Source organism: Mchenga conophoros, linkage group LG15 (assembly GCF_057382185.1).
Source record: "Mchenga conophoros isolate Kocher_MC1m ecotype Shallow Benthic linkage group LG15, M_conophoros_male_GT1.1, whole genome shotgun sequence".
Classification (NCBI taxonomy): Eukaryota; Metazoa; Chordata; class Actinopteri; order Cichliformes; family Cichlidae; genus Mchenga; species Mchenga conophoros.
In genome coordinates this window covers 16,948,077-16,969,088 of record NC_140540.1, presented here as the reverse complement: position 1 = coordinate 16,969,088, position 21,012 = coordinate 16,948,077, and the positions used below count along the sequence as shown (strand labels likewise).

Genomic DNA, 21,012 nt, shown 5'->3' with positions numbered 1-21,012 from the left:
AGCTCATAATTATAAAGCCAGGACGTTTTGCCACTTCATTTTAGCCGTTAAAGTATGCTTGTAGGTCACATTCACAAAGGTAACATGGTTTGGTCCTGAGTAAAACTTTAGGACTATAATTGTTGTTGTTGTTGTTAGTATTATAGAGATGACTGTCTGTCAGACATATACATTGTTATGTATTAAGTGCTGAGAATTATTGCATGTGGTATGAAAGATTTCCTACGTCTGACCTTGTAGCAGTATAGCTGGAACAGTCTGTTGTAGATCCTGTCTCGGGACAGATACAGGCTGTATATCCAACCTATCTCTGTGGCGCCTAGCCCTGTAGATGCTACAAATAATAATCTACTCAAAGTAGCAGATTGTTTGGACTTGATTGTTATTATTGTTGTTATTACTGCATCCCAGAAATGTGCTGCAAGACACCAATAGCACCATACCTGCCTAAGGAAAAAAAAGACAAGCTTTATGTCTTTTCCTAGCTTTAGAAACACGTTTTTAAACAACCAATTTATGTTTTGTAATTCATAAACATTTTTAGATTTTGTTTTGGCAGATTTAAACAGCTAAAGTCTGGGAAATTTGGGCCTGGTGTATTATTTGTTGTCACTATCAGAACTTTTAAAGCCAACAGCGTGTACAGAACATGTTAAAATTCAAAACTAGTAGCGCGAAAGGGCCACTTTTATGTTGAAAAACATCACCGGAAGTGTCTTTTTATCATCGAGTCTCACCTGACAGCGGTCCACCGCGCCCAGTGGAAGGTGGAGGCTGACTGTGGAGCTGGGGCATCCTTGTTTTGTTAACCACCGACCCAACACCAGTGAGCAAAAAAAAGCGAAGTCAAAGCCGTTTATGCTGAGCTTCTGAGCAGATATGGGATGCAGGTGGGGAGGGGTCGTTCGTCCATCGCTGAGTTAGCTGACTCCGGCTTTTATATTTCAACAATACGTGCAACACTATGGCTAAGCAGTACGATGTGCTCTTCCGACTCCTGCTTCTCGGAGATTCTGGGGTTGGGAAAACATGCTTGTTATGCAGATTCACGGACAACGAATTTCACCCATCTCACATCTCCACCATCGGTAAGACGCTGCACTGCCAGCAGGACTCGTTTGTTACCTGTTTTCTGCACTTCATGTTGATCAGCTTCCTGATTTATCCTAACCCTCTTTCATCGTTTTATATGTGTGTGTGTCCCTTTTTTGTGGCCAATAATTTTTTACCAATTAGATCCAATAAGGTTGAACGGGAAAGTGCTGCGTTATTACTTAACCATAGCAGTGAATTCATACAGCAGAAATAGAAAAGCGTGATTGGATTGTTTGGAGAAGCCCTGAGAGGGGAAGAGCCAACACTTGGCAGCCATGCAGATGAGTTCACCAACTACCAGCGCTTGGCACTGACTATGCAAACGAGTGCCATTCAAAAAAAATAACAAAAAAGATTTTTATATATATATATATATATATATATATTCTCATATATATGAATGAGAAGTGGACGTTTTGCATCAGCATCCTTGTTACCGGTTAAACTGGGGCCCTGGAGTCAGCAGGTGTACATTAATTGGCTGCAAGTGGTTTCTGATCAAAGTTCCTTCTCAACTCAATGCCTGGCACAAATTTAGTGACCCATTCTGTGAGGTCTTTAAATAAAATGTAAAATCTTGTAAAATGAGAGTTTGTCAAATGATTAAAACTGCAAACATCACTGACTAAATATCAGTTACACAATCCTGGTATGCACTAATCAGATGTTCTCTCTGTGACTGACAGGGCTGACATGTTCAGCTCCTTCTCTGTTTGCAGAACAAACTCGTAGATTTGCCACTTCCCCGTCGATGACTATTGACTCAGCAAAGCCGAGCCAGCCTTCATTCTCATAGCTAATATGGGCTGTGCGCTTCGTAGTTTGGATTCAGAGTCACGACAGGCGCATTACCATGTTTTCCTTTGAGGTGAGGGAAATAAGGATATACAGTAAGCAGTGGGTTTTACTCACATGCTGCTGCAGAGTCTGCAGGCTGTGCTCTGTGTGTGTGTTTAGTTAATAGAGAGATCTGCAATTTGCCAGAAATGAAGAAGGGAGCATACAAACATTGCCGTGGCTGGTGGGTGAAGAAAAAGTCAGGAAATGCTCCTGCTGGTTGTGAGTGATAACTGACTCTTGTAGTGAAAAGACACACAGAACATGTTGTCGAGATAAGGTCGAGGCAATGAATCATGAATCCGGTGCTAAGCCATGTATTTACAGGCGGATATTACTTCACAAGATCCAATATAAAAAGGGAATATAAACACGACCGTGTCTCTATTTGTTTCTTCCTTTTTATTTTTGGACTCCTTTAGTAGTTAAATAAATGCCTTTGTATTAGTTTGAATAATGCTCCTGTAAATAATCCACACTCTATTAAGCTCAAATTCATTTAAAGGCTTGTCTTCCCTCATGTTTTTGCCAGCCAGATGTGATATATGCCCACATGCATACAGCTGCAAAGGCTGCAGTATACTATTTTAAGTCCTAGACCTATAGCACTCCACAGGAAACTTCCACCCTGGAGAGAGTGATGCTTACAACCTATGCAGCAAGCCTTTCTCTTGTCTCCTACAAGGAAAATCCCAGCTGTTTGTGTATGTTGAAAATGATGACTATATCGATCTTTTTGTGCTTTTGTTAGACCATACCCAGTGTTCACAAGCACAGCTGGATGTGGTAAGAATCTGCCGTCTGGCAGGCAGTGAAATCCAGACTCATATGGGCCAGAAGAGCTGTTGGCAGCAGGTGGTGCCTATAAGCCACACTGAGAGGTCTTTCATGAAATAATTAAAAGTTAATTCTTCTGATAAACAGGGCCCACAAACTCCAAAGGGAAAGAGAGAGCAGGAGCTCAAGAGTGACCATCATCAGTGCTTTCCTTCAGCGGTTCAATGAATCATTTCCCAACCTTCACGCTGACAGAGGGATATAAATTCTCTCCCCTGTCCCCCTCATTGGTTATTCCATTATTTATCACACCCCTTTACGGTCCACTCATTCATTTTCCTGCTCCTAATTATCCCAAAAACTGCTGCTCCCATGGCTTCTCATTTTTTCCTTCATAAAACACTATAAAACCTTTGTCTCTCATTAAGCTGATGCTCCTGCTGTTACTCAGAATGCTACAATCACAACATGCAGACATTAACAGCTCCTAAACAGTGTGATAATGAATAGATATTTCTAAGTATGTGGATACCTGAAAACATATATATGAATTTTCATTGCTGTTGTTATACTGTAGACATTAATCTGCTGCAAGGCATTTGAAGACGGTGAATTTTCTCCCATATAGCCACAAGAGCATGAATTAAGGTTGTCAGCTGTGACTTGTGGGGGAAGGGTTTTTAAGTGTTTCCACACCTGAAATCCATCAAAACTAGCTGTTTTGATGGATTTCAACTAGCTGTTGTTGTTTAGCTGGCATTGCGTGGAGGATATTGTCATGTTGACATGTTGTTAAACTAACAGGCTTGGTTCAGACCAAAACTATAAAAACATAGCTGGGAAAACACGCCCACTGTTTCTAGAACTGCATTTTCCTGTGTTTTTACAGCATTTTGTTGTCACGTGACCTGTAAATGCTCTTTGGCATTTGATGACAGGTCAGTCCCTGCCATTTCTGCAGGAAGCAATTTTAAGTTATACATAAATATAAAACTGTCAAATTGCATTCATTTACTGTAAAGTACATGCAGACAGGTTTTCTAGCATTAAACAGTTATTTTTACACTGAAATTACTATAATTTAGATCAAGTTTCCTTCTATAAAAACATCGCAATACTGTGCTGTGTAAAATATTGGCTATACACTGTAATATTGTCAGCCTGTTATTTAATGTAATTTTAACGCCGATACTTTAATAACCATTGGAAGATAAATTTTGCATGCTGTAAATCTATATATACAATCACTTTATTGCAAAACCCAGTTCAACTGCTCGTTTACACAAATATCTATCTGCCAATCACAAGAAGCAAATCAGTGCATTTAGGCATGTGGACATGATCAAGACAATGGACATGAATTCGAAACAGGGCATCAGTAAGAAGAAGAAAAGTGATTTAAGGACTTTGAACATTGCATGGTTGTTGGTGCCAGATGGGCTGGTCTGAGTATTTCAGAAACTATTGAAGTGCTGTGATTTTCATGCATAGCCATCTCCAAACTTTACAGTCAGAGAACAGAGAAGAATTGCCAGGCTGCCTTGAGCTGATAGAAAGGAAAAGGTAACTGAAATAAGCACTCAGTGCAATCAATGTATGCAGAAAAGCATCTGTGAAAACACGTTGAGCCTCACATGGGCTACAGCAACAGAAGAGGACACCAGGTGGCACTCATGTCAGCTAAGAAACTGAGCCTACCTCTCAGTGGACTCACCAAAATTTGACAACAGATGACTGAAAAAAGGTTGCCTGACCTGATGAGTCTTGATTTCTGCTGTAACATTTGGATTATAGTGTCAGAATTTGGCATAAGCAACATGAAAGCATGATTGATCCTGCCTTGAGTAAACAGTTCAGACTGGTGGTGGTGGTGTAATGGTGTGGGGGATATTTTCTCGGCACCATTTTTGAGCCCCTTAGCACCAACACAACAGCCTACCCGTGTACTGCTGCTGACCATCTCAATCCCTTTATGGCCGATTAGCCATCTTCTGTTTTTATTTCCAGCAAGACTGCATGTTACAAAGCTCAATCATCTTTCTGGAACATATCATTGAATATCCTGCACGTAGATGGCCTCCATGCTCATCAGATCTTAATCCAGTAAAGCACCTTTGGGATGTGATGGAACAGGAGATTTGATCATGATTGGACGTGCAGCTGACAAATCTGCGGGTACTATGTGACGCTATCATGTCGGTGTGGTCCAAAATCTCTAAGGAATGTTTCCAGCAACTTGTTAAGTTTGTATCATGCAGAATTAAAGCACTTCTGAAGGCAAAATACTCACGCAGTGCAGACCGTCATGTGTGACTTACAAATCTTCTGCCAGAAATCTACTTTATAACTTGTGACATAGTCAGGAACCTCTTTTAAGCTTATGGCGTAACCTTCCACGTAACCTGATGTGCACCTTGTGAGAAGTGTAACTATACGTCCGGTCAAAGCAACCTGCAATGACTTGAATGGCGTAGACGTTTGCAGCGTAGGATTAAAAATTCCCACAGAAGACTAAATCAAGCTTTAATCCGTGTCCACATTTGCGTCTCCTGAGTTAAGTTTGTTGTCTTTCTTGCACTGAGACAAGATCCCTTTTTTCATTAGTATTCACCGTTGCCATGTTACACTGGAAACCACTTAACACATCCACAGCAATCAAAATCTAAGCACTAGGTACGAAATAACACCACATTACTTTTAAATATGAACTTAATATTTACACTTCCTTAATTAGCCATGTCTGGCCTGGGTCCAGTTTATTTTTTAAATTTCTGTATGTTATGCACTAATTGAAGTAGTGGGTCATCTCTAATATGCTTTTAAATCATTAGACTCCACAGAAACTTGCCTTTATTATTATTTTCTATTAGATTTAACACAAGCATTTGAAGTATTCACAAAATAAAGCACCTTACTTACCTTAAAAAATTCCTATATCTTTTACAATACTTTCTTCCAGCATATTTAGATTCATTGCCTTCTGAAAGAGGTGTTCGATAGGCAGTTAGTGTGAGTCACTTGGTCTCTTTACCATGAAATAAAATCAGTGCTATAGTCATTAAAACTGCCACTGCATGTATGAAACGAGAAACTATGACTTAGCTTTCTAGTTTCAGCTGACTAAAAATGGAAAGATTGAATATTAAGAGTCAAACAAGGCCACGGTAATTGGAGCAAGAGTTCTGATCGCACCTGAATGAGTAATACTTCCTCTCTTGTTGAGGTATTTCATTTTATTTTCACAGATAGCTGTGTTCGGGGGCTGGAGCGTGCACACTTGTCTGACAAAGAGCAGCTGCAGAGATGATTTAGTAATGGTATTCAGTCACACTGCTGAGTTTAATCTTCCTCACTGTTACCTTGCCAGTCTTGTCACTGGCCTCATTGGACCTCCTGGCTGTCAAAACACCAATAAAATATCAGCCCTGTGCTGCTTTATATCATAGCTCAATAAGCAGCTGTCCACATTGTACTTATCCCGGTGGTGTTATGGTTATACACGTAGCTCGCTGCTGCTCGATAAGCTCAGTGCTCTAAAGGGTCAGAAATGGATTACGGCCAGCACAGATGGCTATCCTATTGTAGGAGGTTATCAGGGAAACAGAGGTGTTGTCATAGACTTGGCTTTTCTGCGCCTGTCCATAGCACAGATAGCGTAATCTTACGAGTATATTATGTCAGCTGAGGTGGCTATAGTTGAGGTTGTATTTGTCAGGAAGTTTCAGATGGCTGGCGACTTTACTGCATGTTTCTCTTACTGCAGTTCCTGTCACGTCTCTAATGTGTCTTTCTTAAAAAAGACAGGAAAAAGATATAAATACACACAGTATACAGCGTTTTGTCTTGAGTCAACCCTCATTTCTACTACTATAGGCGTCTTTTAGTTTGCTAGGCTTCTTGAAGGACATTCAAAGCTCTAATTTGGATTTTGTTCTGATCACTGTCAAGATGATTCCACACTGCTTCAGTAACTTTGAGGTCCAGGCTCTGGGAAGGCCAATCCATGACTGATAGTGTTACTATCTACGTGTGCTTGCATTTGAAGTATTTGGGAATATTGTGATGCTGAAAAATTGACCTGTTGTTTCATTTTTCTATATGGTATTACAAAATCCGGTGGTACTTTGTGTTCATAAATTAATCAGTTTTGAAAAGATTCCCAACACCGCTGGCTAAAATTCAGCCCCAAACCACGACAGAGCCTGCACTCTGTTTTACAGATGTACAACTGGAGAGATTCAGTGATATTCCTCTCTGCTGACCTCCTGCATACACATCGACAATGATTTCCTTCTTTCTGAATGACTTTCAGATGCTGTTCATTTGCTGTAGATTAGTTTTGTTTTTGTTTTTTAGGCCTTTTTTTTTCTCCAGTTATCCAGTTCCCCAAAGATACCATTTAGAATTGGTTCTTTCCTAAATTAGGTGCACAAGAATTTGTATCTAACATTTAATCATAGAGTATAAACTTTTTGACCAATTGACCCTGAACGTTTCATACTGAGAGTCATTTTCAATGGTTACTCGGACACAAAAAGATTCACAGTGCACAGCCAAGATTGACGCACCAAAACCAGAAGAAGGTCCCCTTTTTCTATCACCATTACAACTTCCTCCTTCATCCACAATGTGGCTCAGCTGCAGACAGTTCAGCGAGAAGTGGCTCAGATCACACGGCTGAGCTGCCACCCTCAAGCACAGATTAGGTACAGGCTACAGAAGTTTGTGAGATTACTACTTTTGCAACTCTAAATATTTCTTCTGTCAAACTTTCAGTCTTAACTCTCAACCACTGCTGACTGAAGTAAGCTCCATGAATTGAATATGTTTTACACAACTCTTTCTGGAGGCTTTGCAGAAGTTTTTCATACATGCACTCATACACCTCAAGATCCTTAAACAGATTTCATTTTAATTAAATCTTTCTAAAATAATTTTTTTAAGACGTGACATTTTAGTACTGATAAAAAAGGTTTTAAGTGGAGATTCCTTAAACTCATCAGCATTTGCCTTCAGCATTTCTATACTTATTTGTTTCCTTCTTCTTTGAAGCAGCTGACATCTATTAGTAAGGTACATTTCTGCCATCTACTTGGCTTGAGTGTAGTTAGAAGACCCTTTGTTATAAAATCACTCCAAGGGTTCAGTATTAATCATCCAAAGTTTTTGTTATACTGTGTTAAAGCAACATTTTTCCTGGATAACCTTCTTTTCAACCCATTAAAGCAGACTGTGTCATCCTGCAACTGTCAAATACAACAGGTGCCAAGGAATGTAAAAGCTACTTCACTAACTATAAACTAGCATAAACCCCTTTCCTATGAATAGACACATTACAAATGCTAACTTAATGACGTGTCTTTTTCTTCTCTGGTCCTCAGTCACATGTTGGCTGCATAACTTGGTATTCAGTCATAAAACACCTTGACAACCTTTTCTCTTGGACCTTTTCTAAAATTCTGTAGAATTTTTCCTCCGGCTCAGATATTTTAGCCATGTTAAAAAGACATGTTCCACTGGTTTTCTCCCTTGACATCCCTCAAACCCCGTGTTTTGCTCTCACATCCTCGCTCTTGCTTTTATTCCCTCATGTGCTATTATCAGCCTTAAATTTAAAAAAAGTTTTGCCACCTTTTTTCCTCTATGTGTTCCTGGTACTGAAGAATCCCAATAAGATTGTGTTTCAATACAGATTAATGACAAGTTTATTATTGCCAAAGAAGGATTGCCCCTTGTCCTTGTGTTCCCCAAAGACAACAGCTGTTGACAGCTGTTGTCTGTCCTCTGCTAGTAATGCTAGTCATGCATGTCAGATCCATCCCCCAGTGACTGGGTGTCAGTGCCAGAGCATCCATCCGTCCATCCATCTGTTAGTGAGCCTGTCACCATTACCTACAGCACGCTGACATATTTTACTGCCTAATCCGTCTTGCACAGTCAAACATAGTCATCCCAGTAATTAGTCAAGTCAATTTTGAGTGTGTAGCCATTTGTTTTTACATGGCTCTCAAACTGCTGATTGTGAAATGCTGCCGTGTTCAATTAACTGCTGTCTCTCATACTGTGCACATTGTGCCTCTGAAGGGAAGAAGCAAAGCTGACAAGAAGCGTTTGTTTTTTTCAAGGTGTTCCTCAAGATTAATGTTTTTTTTTTTTACAGAGCTACAAAAGCTGAGCGCAGGATTTAGTATGCAGTATTCATATCGCTAACTCAAATGTGTGCAAGTCACGGACACGATTCAGCTCTATTCTCTAGCATATATTCCCTCATGACAATAAAAAGCAATAACATTTCGAATAGTAACAGACTGTCAATCAAATGTACTAGTGTGTTTCCTTTTAAGGCTTTTTTAACCGATTGCAGATAGTTGCAACATTTATGGCTGTAACAGCAGTTACACATGCTTTTTTTTTAAAAATTCTGTCTTTGAACAGCAGTATTCAGGGCGTTCTACATTTTTTCTAATGCAGACTGAAAAATGTGGGGAAAAGAAGCTCAGAAAACAGACATTTTTATGTTGAAGGCTGTCTTTGTTTCTACGTGCTTTGCAACTACAACTAAATTTGCCTCATTTCGCACAGTTGTTATAAAGTAATCAAAAGCAATATAAAAGATGAATGTCGCCACGGTGATGCCACGCATGGGTGTTGAATTCTGCATAGCGGAGGTTCAGTGTTACCATTTGGCCGCTGACAGGTTTTTCTTAGAGCTAAAAATGCCCACAGGCTGGGGTGCTAATGCTAGCAAGTTTGGTTAGCAAAGTGAACTGTATACATGCAATGAAAAGGCATAGATATGCAAAGCTGAAGTACGAACCTTTTTGGTGGTCTGCATCAATATTAATCTGATTATTCCATTAAATGCTCAAAAAGGCACAAACACATTGGAGAGCCAACTTCGTTTAGCGGAGATGAACTGAAAGTTAAGGTGACCACACTCGTAACTCCAGTGTGCAGAGAAATAAGTTATGAATAAAACAACTTTAAATTGTTATGAAGAGGGAAACTGTCCTAAGAGGCTCAAACAATTTTTCTACCAGGCTGTAAACACACTTTTTTCTGCTGTAAAGTTGGCCCTTTAACATGAAAGTCTATCGGGACTGGCTCATTTTTGAAGCCTCAAGTGGCCATTCTAGCAACTGCAGTTTTTGTTGGATTTTTCAGCTTCAGAGGTTCCTGCTTGTCCAATGCCAGCTTGATGGAAAAACCCCTTCTTCCTGTCAATAGGATAAGTTTTGTAAAATGGCTGGCAGGATGTCTGACTGGATGAAAAACCCACTGAAGTTGATTTTTTTTTTTTTTTTTTAGCAGCTGAAAGAAGACAGTGTAGGCTGAAGCATGACTTGCTTTTCTCGAAATAGAACTTAGACTTTAATGATTTGTCAGTTTAGTTTTCTTGATTTTCCAGATTTGGTCAGATTCGTATTTGTAGACATTCACTGCTAAACTGCAGAGCCCATTAGGCTTTCTGTCTATATCCGCATTTTCTGCTCAAATCATTACAATTTCCATGAATGACTATCTGACTTGCTTAATACAATGCAGGAAGACAGCATCTTTTTTTAATGGTCTCCTCTCTTGTCTCAAGCCTCGGGCGCAGCAAGCTGCTGATTGTGATGCTGACCTTTCATTTAGTCTGAAATCTCTCTGGTCAAAGGCAAAGGTTGAGTATAACTTTTAAATGAGGCCCCTTATTGTCAAGCCAGTTCACTCTAGCCTCCAGCAACATTCACTGGACTCCTTCTTAGCCCAAGTATAATCTGAAAACAAGTTCGGCCAGCTGTAGTAGATATGCCAGCTTTTCCTTATGTCAGTGTCTTAGAAAATGAACCTCATAATAAAAAACACAAGCAGGACGTTTTCCATTTCTGTGAATCGATTGGACCCGGTAGCTCTTTCTGTGCGCGTGATGCTGGCTGTGGCACAGGGGTGTTGAGTATCAGGTTAATTGGGATGAACAGTTAATTGATTTCCCAGGGATTAGTGCGGCCTATAGAAGCCTGTGGGTGTGCTTTGTATTGACTTAACTGCATTAGTCTGCATTATAGATAGAGAAAGGAGATGAGGAAAACAATGACTGTAGTTGAATGTAAAATCTGATTGCTTTGTTTAGGAATTTTACTGTATCTTATCCAAACGTTAAAGACTTACTATAGCAGTTGTTTGTTATTATTGATGTTCAGGGGGGTTGGGGGTATTGCCATGCAAAACAGGACTCAGTTTACTGCAGTTTCTCTGAGATCCTGGCTTCAGGCTCTTCTTCTACAGTCTTATTACATATACACTACTGTCAAAAAGTCCTCATTTCCCATTATATATATATTTCTCATTATATGTTTTTTTCTAAGGAGCCAGAATTTCTTATAATTTTTAAGGCTATATTGAACAAGAGTTTTCCAGAGTTTCTGAAGTTCTTTCAATGTTTATCTTTGGTGATTTGTTGCTTTGTCATTCATTTGAAGTCCACTCCTTGCACATCACTGTTGCAAAGTCTTTTAATTTGTTAACCACTTAAGACTTACCTATGAGTCTTTAGAGCATTAAAAAGGACACCTAACTCAAGGGAACCAGTGTTGTGTATACAAATAACAGCCAACTCAGCGAAGAACCAATTTTAAATTGTGTCTTTTTGCATTTTGGTCTTAGAAGCCTTTAACAAAAACTTAGCATTTTAAGCATTGCTTTCATTAATGCAAGGAAAAATTGTATGAAATAGTGTTTTTGCACAAAGAATGTGATTCACAAAGAACTATTAGTGAAAAACCTGGCATATGTCAACATGGTAAGATGTGGAAAGCAGTAAAAGCTTCATTTTTCTGTCCTGACAACGATTCCAAACATTTTATAAAACAAACCTAGTAAAAGCATGCATGTGTGGTAAATAAAAAATGCCACGGTGCACAAATATCAGTCATGGATTGGCCTCCCCAGAGCCCAGACCTCAATATTATTGAAGCAGTATGGGATCATCTTGACAGAGAACAGAACAAAAGGCAGCCAACATCCAAAGTAGAGCTTTAAAGTTTTGAATCTGCTTAAAGACATTACAAGAAAGCTTGTCTGAGGCTTGAATAATTAAAATGCTCATACCAAATATTGACTTTCAAGCTCAACAGACTTGTGCAAAACCTAGTTTTTGCTTTATATACTGCATTTCCATGTATGTTTGTCCATGTCTCCATAAAATGCTGCACATTTACAAGCAAAGTATAAATGCCTAAAAACTAAAAACTCTCATATATGTTTAAAAATGGACAGTCCTCATGATAACAAATAAACTTGCCCCTGTCTGACTTTCTGTGAATAATATCACACTCAGCTGTCTGAAATAGATCAGAGATCACTGAAGCGTGAGTGACTGCTTACTTAACCCCTTCCCAGCTCTCTTTTCTTTCTTCCCATCCCTCCTGTTTGCTGTTATGTTGTGCTCAGTTATCATATAGCTCTTTTTTTTTCTTGTTCCACCTCCCCAACCCCTCCCCCACGCAGTCAATACAAAGGACTGAACTAAACGAGCACTCTGCTCACTGGATCATTAGCTCGACCTTCTCTCAGGCTGATTATACAGGGATGATGTGCCTCTCTTTGTGTTAATGTTTCCTATGATGTTGCAAAGCTGGAGCAGATAGTGGTAAACGTCCATCTGTCGGACAAGCTTGGTTAATTAATGTTGGTCGCTTACCGAAAGGAGAGTGTATACAATTCTGACAACAGTCAGAGCATTTAGGCTGTCTCTGGGAGAACTATCAAATAAAGCTACTTTGTGAATGTGATGCTGTGTTTCCTCATCGTATCTTCTCCCTTGCAGGGGTCGACTTTAAAATGAAGACACTACTAGTAGATGGTATCAAAGTCCGCATACAGATATGGTAAGAAACTGGAAAGAGACAAAATCTTATTATAAGGTGTTGTATGTTGTTTGAAGGGTTAGCCATAGACTGCATGTGAAAAATTTAAAAAAGTATTATGTAAACCATAATGCCAGCTACTGATATGTGGACTACTGTTCTATAACCTCATGTCAGGCATTAAGGCCGCTGCCATCTCGGGGGGTTATTTGAGCACAAAGGGACCATATTTGGATTGAAGGGTGGAGATAACAAGCTTGGTTAGCAAGGTGTATTCATAAATTGCATAATTGCTAATTAGTGATAAAATAAAGTAAAATCAGCATAGTGCTTAACACGTTTGGCCTACACAAGTTCCCTTGTTTACAGTTAGCGGGAGAGACAAATCCTGATAGGGTTGTGTTGGGAACGTCATCTGTGTTTCTTAAAAATTAAACAGGAAAAGCTGAAAGAAACTTTAGTGCACAATAAGCCGTGCTATTTGTCAGATAATTATATCACAGGTCACCCAAAAGGCACAACCACAGATGAAAGAGTGATTTCAAACCACAGATATTTCTCGATTTGAAGACATAGTATGACCAAGATTTACAAAATATTTTTTTAATAGTTTCCCAGATCAAAAATGAATGATTGAGTCCAAAAACTGTAACACAGAAAACTATTTTCCCAGAGACTTCCATAGGATAAAATTTCTTTTTCCAACCTCAGCTATCTTCATCTGGCGGCCTTCAGATAGCATCCAGGTTTAAAGCCCACCTGTTTTGACTTCACCTAGAAGATAGCACGTACATTTTAGTCACGTATGTTTTACTATTTTTGTAGCACCAAACCTGGAGTTTGTGCCCTGTCATAACTCACAACTAGAGTGATGACATTTTCCCAAACTTAACCACTGATGCGTCACACTGACGTTGTAGAATTAAGTAGAAATCGAAATGCATGAGGGAATTTTCTTTTCATGCAAAAAATTGTTAAAATGCAGCTAAATCGCTCAACTTCTTTCTTTTTTTTTAGAAAAGACTTTTATGAATTTAACCAGATCACAGATCAACTGCTGTTTTTTTTTTTTTTTTTGGTTTTTTTTGCATTTTATCTAGAGAGCCTATAACCCACATTTCACATACATCTGTCTACCTGAAGTCTTAACTTTGACATTGCAAAAGCTGCACAAGAGTCACTAAAAAAAGCTCTGCTGACCACAGTTTGCCCTTTTTTTTGTTATTGTCTGAAAAGCTGAAAAGGTATTTTAGGTGTCTGGTCGAGATTTTGCTAAGTGTCCTCTTTAGCCTCAACACTTCTAATTACCTGCCTCCTGCACTCCATGTCATTGTATTATAATCACAAAATGAATATTCATATATGTTTGTTTTGCAGGGACACTGCGGGCCAGGAAAGGTACCAGACCATCACTAAGCAGTACTACAGACGAGCGCAGGTAGCTTAAGTCTCCTACAGTTACTCTGCCATAAATTGATGCAATATTATTTCTGCACACACACAGTACAAATTTAAGTCTAATCTGTTTTAGATTCAGTTTGTTCCAGCTACAAGAATAACCCTTGCCTAATCCTTACAGCTGCTTATGTTACTTCTCTTAAAGGAATCATAGTGGAGCCGCTACCCTGAGGTTTTCACAACAAAAGGATTTTATCTGAGACTAGTGGTGTCGTAAATGTTCTTCCTTTCCTCAAAGGAGTGTGTAGCCCTTTCGCAGCAGTATGAAATTTGTTTTGGGCTGCTAAAGAGGTTAAACTGGCTGAAACCTAATTGTCTATTTACCAGAAACTGGTAATGAAATTGAAAGGAAAGTTTCTTTATCCTGTTTTGTGCTCTAAAACAGTTGAGTGGATTTCTCTTCCAGACTGTGGCTCACAACACAGAACACACTGCCAGTAGAGGCAGCCAGTTTTCCAAGTGCTAGTCTGATTTGTTTATGGGAATCATAGGAACGTGTTATGAAATGCTCCAAAAAGGGTTCAAGCAACATTTTGTAAACATGGATCTCAAAGGTGCTTGAAAAATATGCATGTTGTTGTTGTTTTAAAATCTTTGACCGTCTCTTTTCAGGGCATCTTCCTGGTATATGACATCACGAGTGAGCGATCGTTCCAGCACATCATGAAGTGGGCCAGCGACGTGGACGAGGTGAGTCAGTGTGATTTGGCATTTAAGAACTCAATAAATCAGGCACATTTTTCTTCAACGCTGTCGAAAGGCCCGAAGTAACAAATGGACCGAGTGTGCAGAGGCTCCAGCTTGACGAAGAACATATGGCTGGCATGGTGTGATAGAAACCAAACACACTGACCTGACAGCTATTCTGCGTTTACGGTGTTTCGTCTTCGTTTGTCATAAATATCGGAAAGAACACGGTTTTTCCACATGCGCTCACTTTTTCTTCATAAAGCTCTCTCATCTTCCGCTCCCCTTTATCGTTTCCCAGGTGATCTTATGCTATTAATTTAGTCATTATGAATGTAATTTCCTCTATGGGTCTCTCCAAATATATCACCTATTGATGCTGGCACGCTTCCCACTTGCTTTTAATCTAGGTCTCATTTCCTGTACACTGTCGCGCTCTCTGCATTCTCCTGGCATTTGAAACATCTCTCTGCTGTCTTATCGCTTTGTTTTCTGCTCTTCTCCCTTGTCTGTAAACATCTCTTCGTGTCCACATCACAAACCCCTGCAGTACGCTCCTGACAAGGTCCAGAAGATCCTCGTAGGGAACAAGTCGGATGAAGTGGACAAGAGGCAGGTGGCCACTGAGCAAGGCATCAAGGTGGGTCACTCTGGCATCGATGGCTATGTGTACCTAGCAGAACTTGAGTTCGATTTTGTGGCTCTGCTTTGCTGTTTAGATACCTGGGATTATTCGGGAGAGAGGGACTAAAGAAGCATAACGTGCTCAGTTTTTTTCCATTTGCTCCCATTTTCACCGTAATCTGTCTTCCAGCTGGCCAAGGCTTATGGAATGGATTTCTTTGAGACAAGTGCCTTCACCAATCATAATATAACAGAGGTGAGGTTACACGGGGAGACACTTCTCTCAAGGCCATGCACAGAAATGCATGTACCTGTAATTGCATCACGGGGTGTCTCATCATGTCTATGTGTCTCCTCCAAAGACTTTTACACGACTGGCTGAGCAGGTGCTGGCAGCCAACAAAAAGGACCTGGATCTACTCCGGATGTCCGTTAACGACGAGCTCAATCTCACTGCTCTGGAGGAAGAGGAGGGACTCTGTGACAGTGCTGCTGGCGACCAACGCAAAGGCTGCTGGTGTTAGAGGAAAACCTTGAATCCTGACTGAACATATGTCACACATGCCACACACTTTGCACACTCCTGGAAAAATGTGTTTCCTTTTTCTTTTCTTTTTTTCTCACCAGAGGATGAGGCTTACGTGTCTGTAATTTTGATATCAGCTATGTTTCATCTTAGTATTTTAATTTAGTTTGGTGGGGCAGGGCCAAAAGTGCTAACAAGTCACTTGAGAGCAGTTTTAAGGGTCAAGCGAGAAATATTTTGCTGAACAAAGACTGTTTGCCTCCTTGTAGCTGAATGTTCACCATTTTCTGAACAGTTTAGCATGTCTTTGTAACCAAATGTGATCTCTATCCACTGCAAATTTGGCAATGGACACAAAACTTCTATAAGGGGTGAAAATGAAAATCTGATAATGTTTTCTTTATAAGTTACACAGATGTAGAGTACAGAGGAACTGGTTGAAATCCCCTTTTTTACCTTCAAATGCTTTAGATCCAGTACAAGAAATTACCACAAGAGGGTGCTATATGCATTGCAAAAACAGCACTCGAGATGTCCAGCGGTCTTCTTCCGTTCGTTTTTGGTTTTATTTGCACTTGCAGTGGCTTCCTTCAACGGAGCGAAATGATTCTGAATATATGCATCCACTTTATTGCATTTTGTTTGCATTGTTTTCATACATATCATGACAACAGAGGAAGTGTTGCAGCTTGTAATATTATCTAAGTGGTCTGATTTACCAGTCTATGGCGAGGGAAACATCGAGAGCAAAATAATATAGTTTCCCTGTAGCAAACAGAAGGTATTTTTATTATTTTATAGAGTTTGTTTATAGAAGAAACTATAGTACAGGTGGATCGCTGACTGCATATTGCATTGTACATACCACGTTTTTAAAAGCAATGTAGATTGATAGACTCATGAGCAAGTGTACGTCATGAACTTCACTGTAGAAGGCTGTATAAAAAGTCCACATGGGTATTCTCGATGGTCTAAAATATTCCCTTTGTGAAGATAATAATGTATCGATCATTTTGTTCTTTTAATAGCTGTTTTGTACAGAGTTCAGTGGAGATGCCTTTTCTTTTGTTTGCTCACAGATTTAACAAAGGACGAATGAGGGTTCTGCATGCGTTTCACACTCCTTTCCTTTCTTTTCATTGTAACTTCAATGAAGTTAATATTCACCTAACCGTAATATAAGTGAAGTATTTGACCAGAGTTGCCTGTTTGGAGAGTAGACACAGAAAGATGAACTTTGGCTACATTTTTTGCAACTTAGTATTACTAAATGCTACTCAAAACAATTGTTAACGTGTGCAACATGTGAAGCGGCGGTATGTCGTAGCGAATTATGTTCTGGACTACACTCTAGATACACAACTTATCTGTGTTGTTTTCAGGAACTTTATTTTTCTCTTTCTTTCAGACTACTTTAATTGCATTTGTGTAACTATATTACATGCAACATGTTAACCTTGAAGAAATGATGTCTGATGTTTATGAGTAAATACTTGCAGTTATATGACACTGTGCTCAGATGTCTTCTTGGTAATCACTAAATATGATTTGGAGATGCACTACATTGTACTATGCTAAATGTTCAGGTACTAAAGACAAGATTTTAATGGCAAAAACATAAAACCTTTGCTCATTTAACCCCTTTTTAATAATTATTATCAGAATCCCTGAAATGACACGTTTCCTGCTTTTTGTCTTTTAATGGCCATTATTACTCTTACCAGATGATGGTATTGCAGTGTGTCCAGTAACATAGAATTGCTGTATTGTAGGGCTGTGCGATATGACCAAAATCTCATATACCGATATAAGAATTCTATCGTCCCGATAACGATATAAATCACAAAAATGTAACATTTTCTGTAAATTCTGTGAATCTCGGGCAGCTCGACTTGCGTGAAGTGTTTCCATCTGCGCGTCCTTTACCCGGAGTCGAGTGTTTTAACCGATGCATGAAACTATACATTTTTAGACATAAGTTGTAACAACCGCCGTTTTCTTTGTATTTATTACACGGCGTGCTGCGGGGAAAAGCCTATTCTAACGTTTGAGTCTAAGGTTTATTTTTTAGCACCTGGCGGCTCTTTTTTTACTTCTCATCCGTGAATAATCTGCTTTTTCACGTGATTCAGTTTATTTTGAAAAGTCTCAACAGGATCTTGAGCTTTATTGTGAAAGGTTTATGTGGAACATGAACAAGCGGACACGCGATGGTGTTACCTTCATTGTTGCTAACCACAACGCATAAAAACAGGCGCTTGTCCATCCGTAGTGTGGTTACATTACATATAAGAGAAAGAGATAACTTTAAGAAATGAATGTAGCCACTACAGTGACCATCAACACGATGAAAAAATATTGCCGTAAACAGTTTCTTTTGCGACACCACGAAACAAATGATAGCGTAAAATGAAACGATAGATGTTTTTATATCATCATCCGATATATATCGTTATATATCGAACAGCCCTACAGTATTGTTATATAATTATCAATGTGTGGGTAATGGTATCATATCATATGCTGAACTGCTCTCACTTTAGACAGAAAATGAGTCTAAAGTGGATTGTGTTCGAAATTTCTTTATCAAAGCAAACCACTGTCTTTCCCTCTAGTTGGCCAGATGTTGCCAGTGTATAAACCTAACCATAAAAAATGCAATTTCAGTCCAGTAACTACAAGTTAAGGATGCTGTCAGCATTTGTTACTTAACAAGTATGTAAATTATTGAATCCACATTAAGCTAAAACATGAGACAATCTGTTGTGCAAGTGTTGGTGGTCACTGGTAGCATGGCAACTCTCACAATGACACTGGCATTGAATGTGGTGAGTTGCACAAGTTACTGAATCTTTAAATTTTAGTACAACCAGACGCACATACATTTTTCTCCTTCAAATGTTAGTGAAAACGTATTTTCTGCTGAGTGTGCTCATTTATTCTTTTCCTTTTAGAAAATAGAGCTATCCATCCATTTTCTCTGACCGTGATCTGAGAGGCAATAATTTATACATAATTCATGCTGAAGGATACATATTATAGGTGTGCCCAATAAATTAAAATTCTCAGATACATGTTTCATAGTAAACATAAAATGCATTGATGATAACTGTTATAAATGTGTACCCGAGATGGCGTACCAAGCCCTAAGTATGATGGAAGCAGGAGTGCTGATCGCGAGAGCAGCTGACCTGAAAGAGGATCATGGCAAAGCTGGAAACCTGGATCCTCCGTAACTGGTTACCAAGACTCCATGAAGTACCCTCTGAAAGTCTACTAGAAGATGGAACTGCAGCATTACGGACAATCCCTACTGCAACCATCACTGAAACCAACCAGCTGATCTAGACCACAGCAGTAGTGGTCACTGAGATGCTTGGCTACAAGATGAACAAGCACAAGGAGCAGTAACCTCCATGGAGAAGGAGATTAGAGGCTGAGGTCAAGGTAGCACAGAGGAAACTTAATCAAAAATTGGAGCTGCAGAAAGGTGCCTAAGAAATAGAGCAAGGTGCCCATACCTGAGCCTTGGAAACTGCCAAGCAAAGACTCACAGCCTTGGCCAGTTGATTGAAGAGGTACATCAGAGAGATAGAAGGTAGAAGAACAAACCAGCACTTCATCACAGAACCTTCTAACATTCTTCTTCTGGACAGCACCATCCCCAACATGTTTCACGCCTACTGGCTGAAGAAGCTGATTGCACTCTATAAGCGTTTGGCAGCTCAAATGAACCAGCTGCTAGTCAACAAGAGACACCCAGAATGCCTGACTGAAGCCTGGATAGTCCTGATCCTCAAGGAACTCCAGAAGGGACCAGTCCCATCCAACTACCAGTACCACATGGAAGCTCCTTTCAGGTATCATAGCGGCTAAGATGAACAGGCACATAAGCGGGGCACAGAAAGGAATTCGCAACAATACTAGAAGTGCAAAACACCAGTTCCTGGTAGACAGTCCAGTTGCCCAAGACTGCAAGACCAGACTGACCTACCACAGCACCACCTAGATTGACTACAAGAAAGCCAATGACTCAATGCCCCACACATGGATTCTGGAATGCCTAGAACTATACAAGATCAACAGGACCCTAAGAGCCTTCATCAGGAACTCAGTGGGGATGTGGCAAACAACACCAGAGGCCACCTTCAAGTCCATAGCATAGGTCACCATGAAGTGCAGGATCTACCAAGGAGATTCTCTGTCCCCACTGCTGTTCTGCTAAGTTTACATACAAATGGGTGGCTATCAATAGACCTCCTGTGGTATTGGTGCAAGAGGTCTGTGATAAACTTGAACCTCAACCCTTTCTTCTGCAATAGGCCTAGACTGATGGGGGCTTCCCATACTGTTTCTTCTTCACTCACCTCTTTTCACTCTATATGTGTTTATACACACATTTTAAGGGACTCGGGACATTTAATCATTAGTTATTCTTAAACTCTAGCTCTCTTCCACAGTGGGTATTTTGTCCTGCCTCCCTCTGCTCTCTTCTTTCCCCTCATCTCCATCCAGTCGCGGCAGATGGCTGCCCTTTCTTGAGCTTGGTTCTGCTGGAGGTTTCTTCCTGGTTAAATAAGAGTTTTTCCTTCCCACTGTCGCCAAGTGCTTGCTCACAGGGGGTCGTTTGATTGTTGGGGCTCTATTATTATATGTTCCTTAACTTCCAGTGCCTTGAGGTGACTGCTTAAAACTAAATTGGATTTTGAGAAGACCCGAGAAGATGGAGGTGTCACAGGAGGCACAGACTAGCAAATTCGTTCACCTTCACTTAAGGTTCAGTGCATCTTGTGACGGACTTGCCAAGATGGAAGGATCAAAACACTTGCTGTAGGGTGGTCAAACATCCATCCATCCATCAGGGTCTAGGTTATTGAGGCAGCAGTTTAAGCATAAAACCTCACTCTGCCCAACCACCTCCTCCAGCTCTTCTGGTGGGACATCAAAGCAATCCCAAGCCAGCTGAAAGACATCTCTGTGTCTAACATTTGAGTCCAAAATCTCCCAAAGATATTCAACTGGGTTAAACATCTGAATCACATCATTTTCATGCTCATCAAACCATTCGGTGAATCAATGTTCCACTCATGAACATCTGCATTCGTTGTGTTTCTCCACTGATTTACTCAGGATTTTCCTTTAATGTGTCTCCAGACTCCC

At 39.9% G+C, this 21,012-nt stretch overlaps 1 protein-coding gene across 1 annotated transcript; it reads left to right on the top strand.

Moving 5' to 3' along the window:
• Positions 1-743: 743 nt before the first annotated feature.
• Positions 744-17,359, top strand: rab15 (RAB15, member RAS oncogene family). The gene is made up of 7 exons (XM_085247834.1): positions 744-1,088; positions 12,518-12,578; positions 13,935-13,995; positions 14,628-14,705; positions 15,253-15,342; positions 15,517-15,582; positions 15,689-17,359. The coding sequence occupies exons 1-7, from the start codon at positions 965-967 to the stop codon at positions 15,848-15,850; spliced, it is 642 nt and encodes a 213-aa protein (XP_085103960.1). The 5' UTR covers positions 744-964; the 3' UTR covers positions 15,851-17,359.
• Positions 17,360-21,012: the final 3,653 nt, after the last annotated feature.

What these genes read in the sequence shown, in the direction of transcription:
- rab15 (XM_085247834.1), top strand. Translation starts at nt 965, where the DNA reads ATGGCTAAGCAGTACGATGTGCTCTTCCGACTCCTGCTTCTCGGAGAT. An exon ending in CCACTGAGCAAGGCATCAAG is followed by an intron (nt 15,343 to 15,516) that starts GTGGGTCACTCT and finishes TCTGTCTTCCAG; the next exon opens with CTGGCCAAGGCTTATGGAAT. An exon ending in CCAATCATAATATAACAGAG is followed by an intron (nt 15,583 to 15,688) that starts GTGAGGTTACAC and finishes TCTCCTCCAAAG; the next exon opens with ACTTTTACACGACTGGCTGA.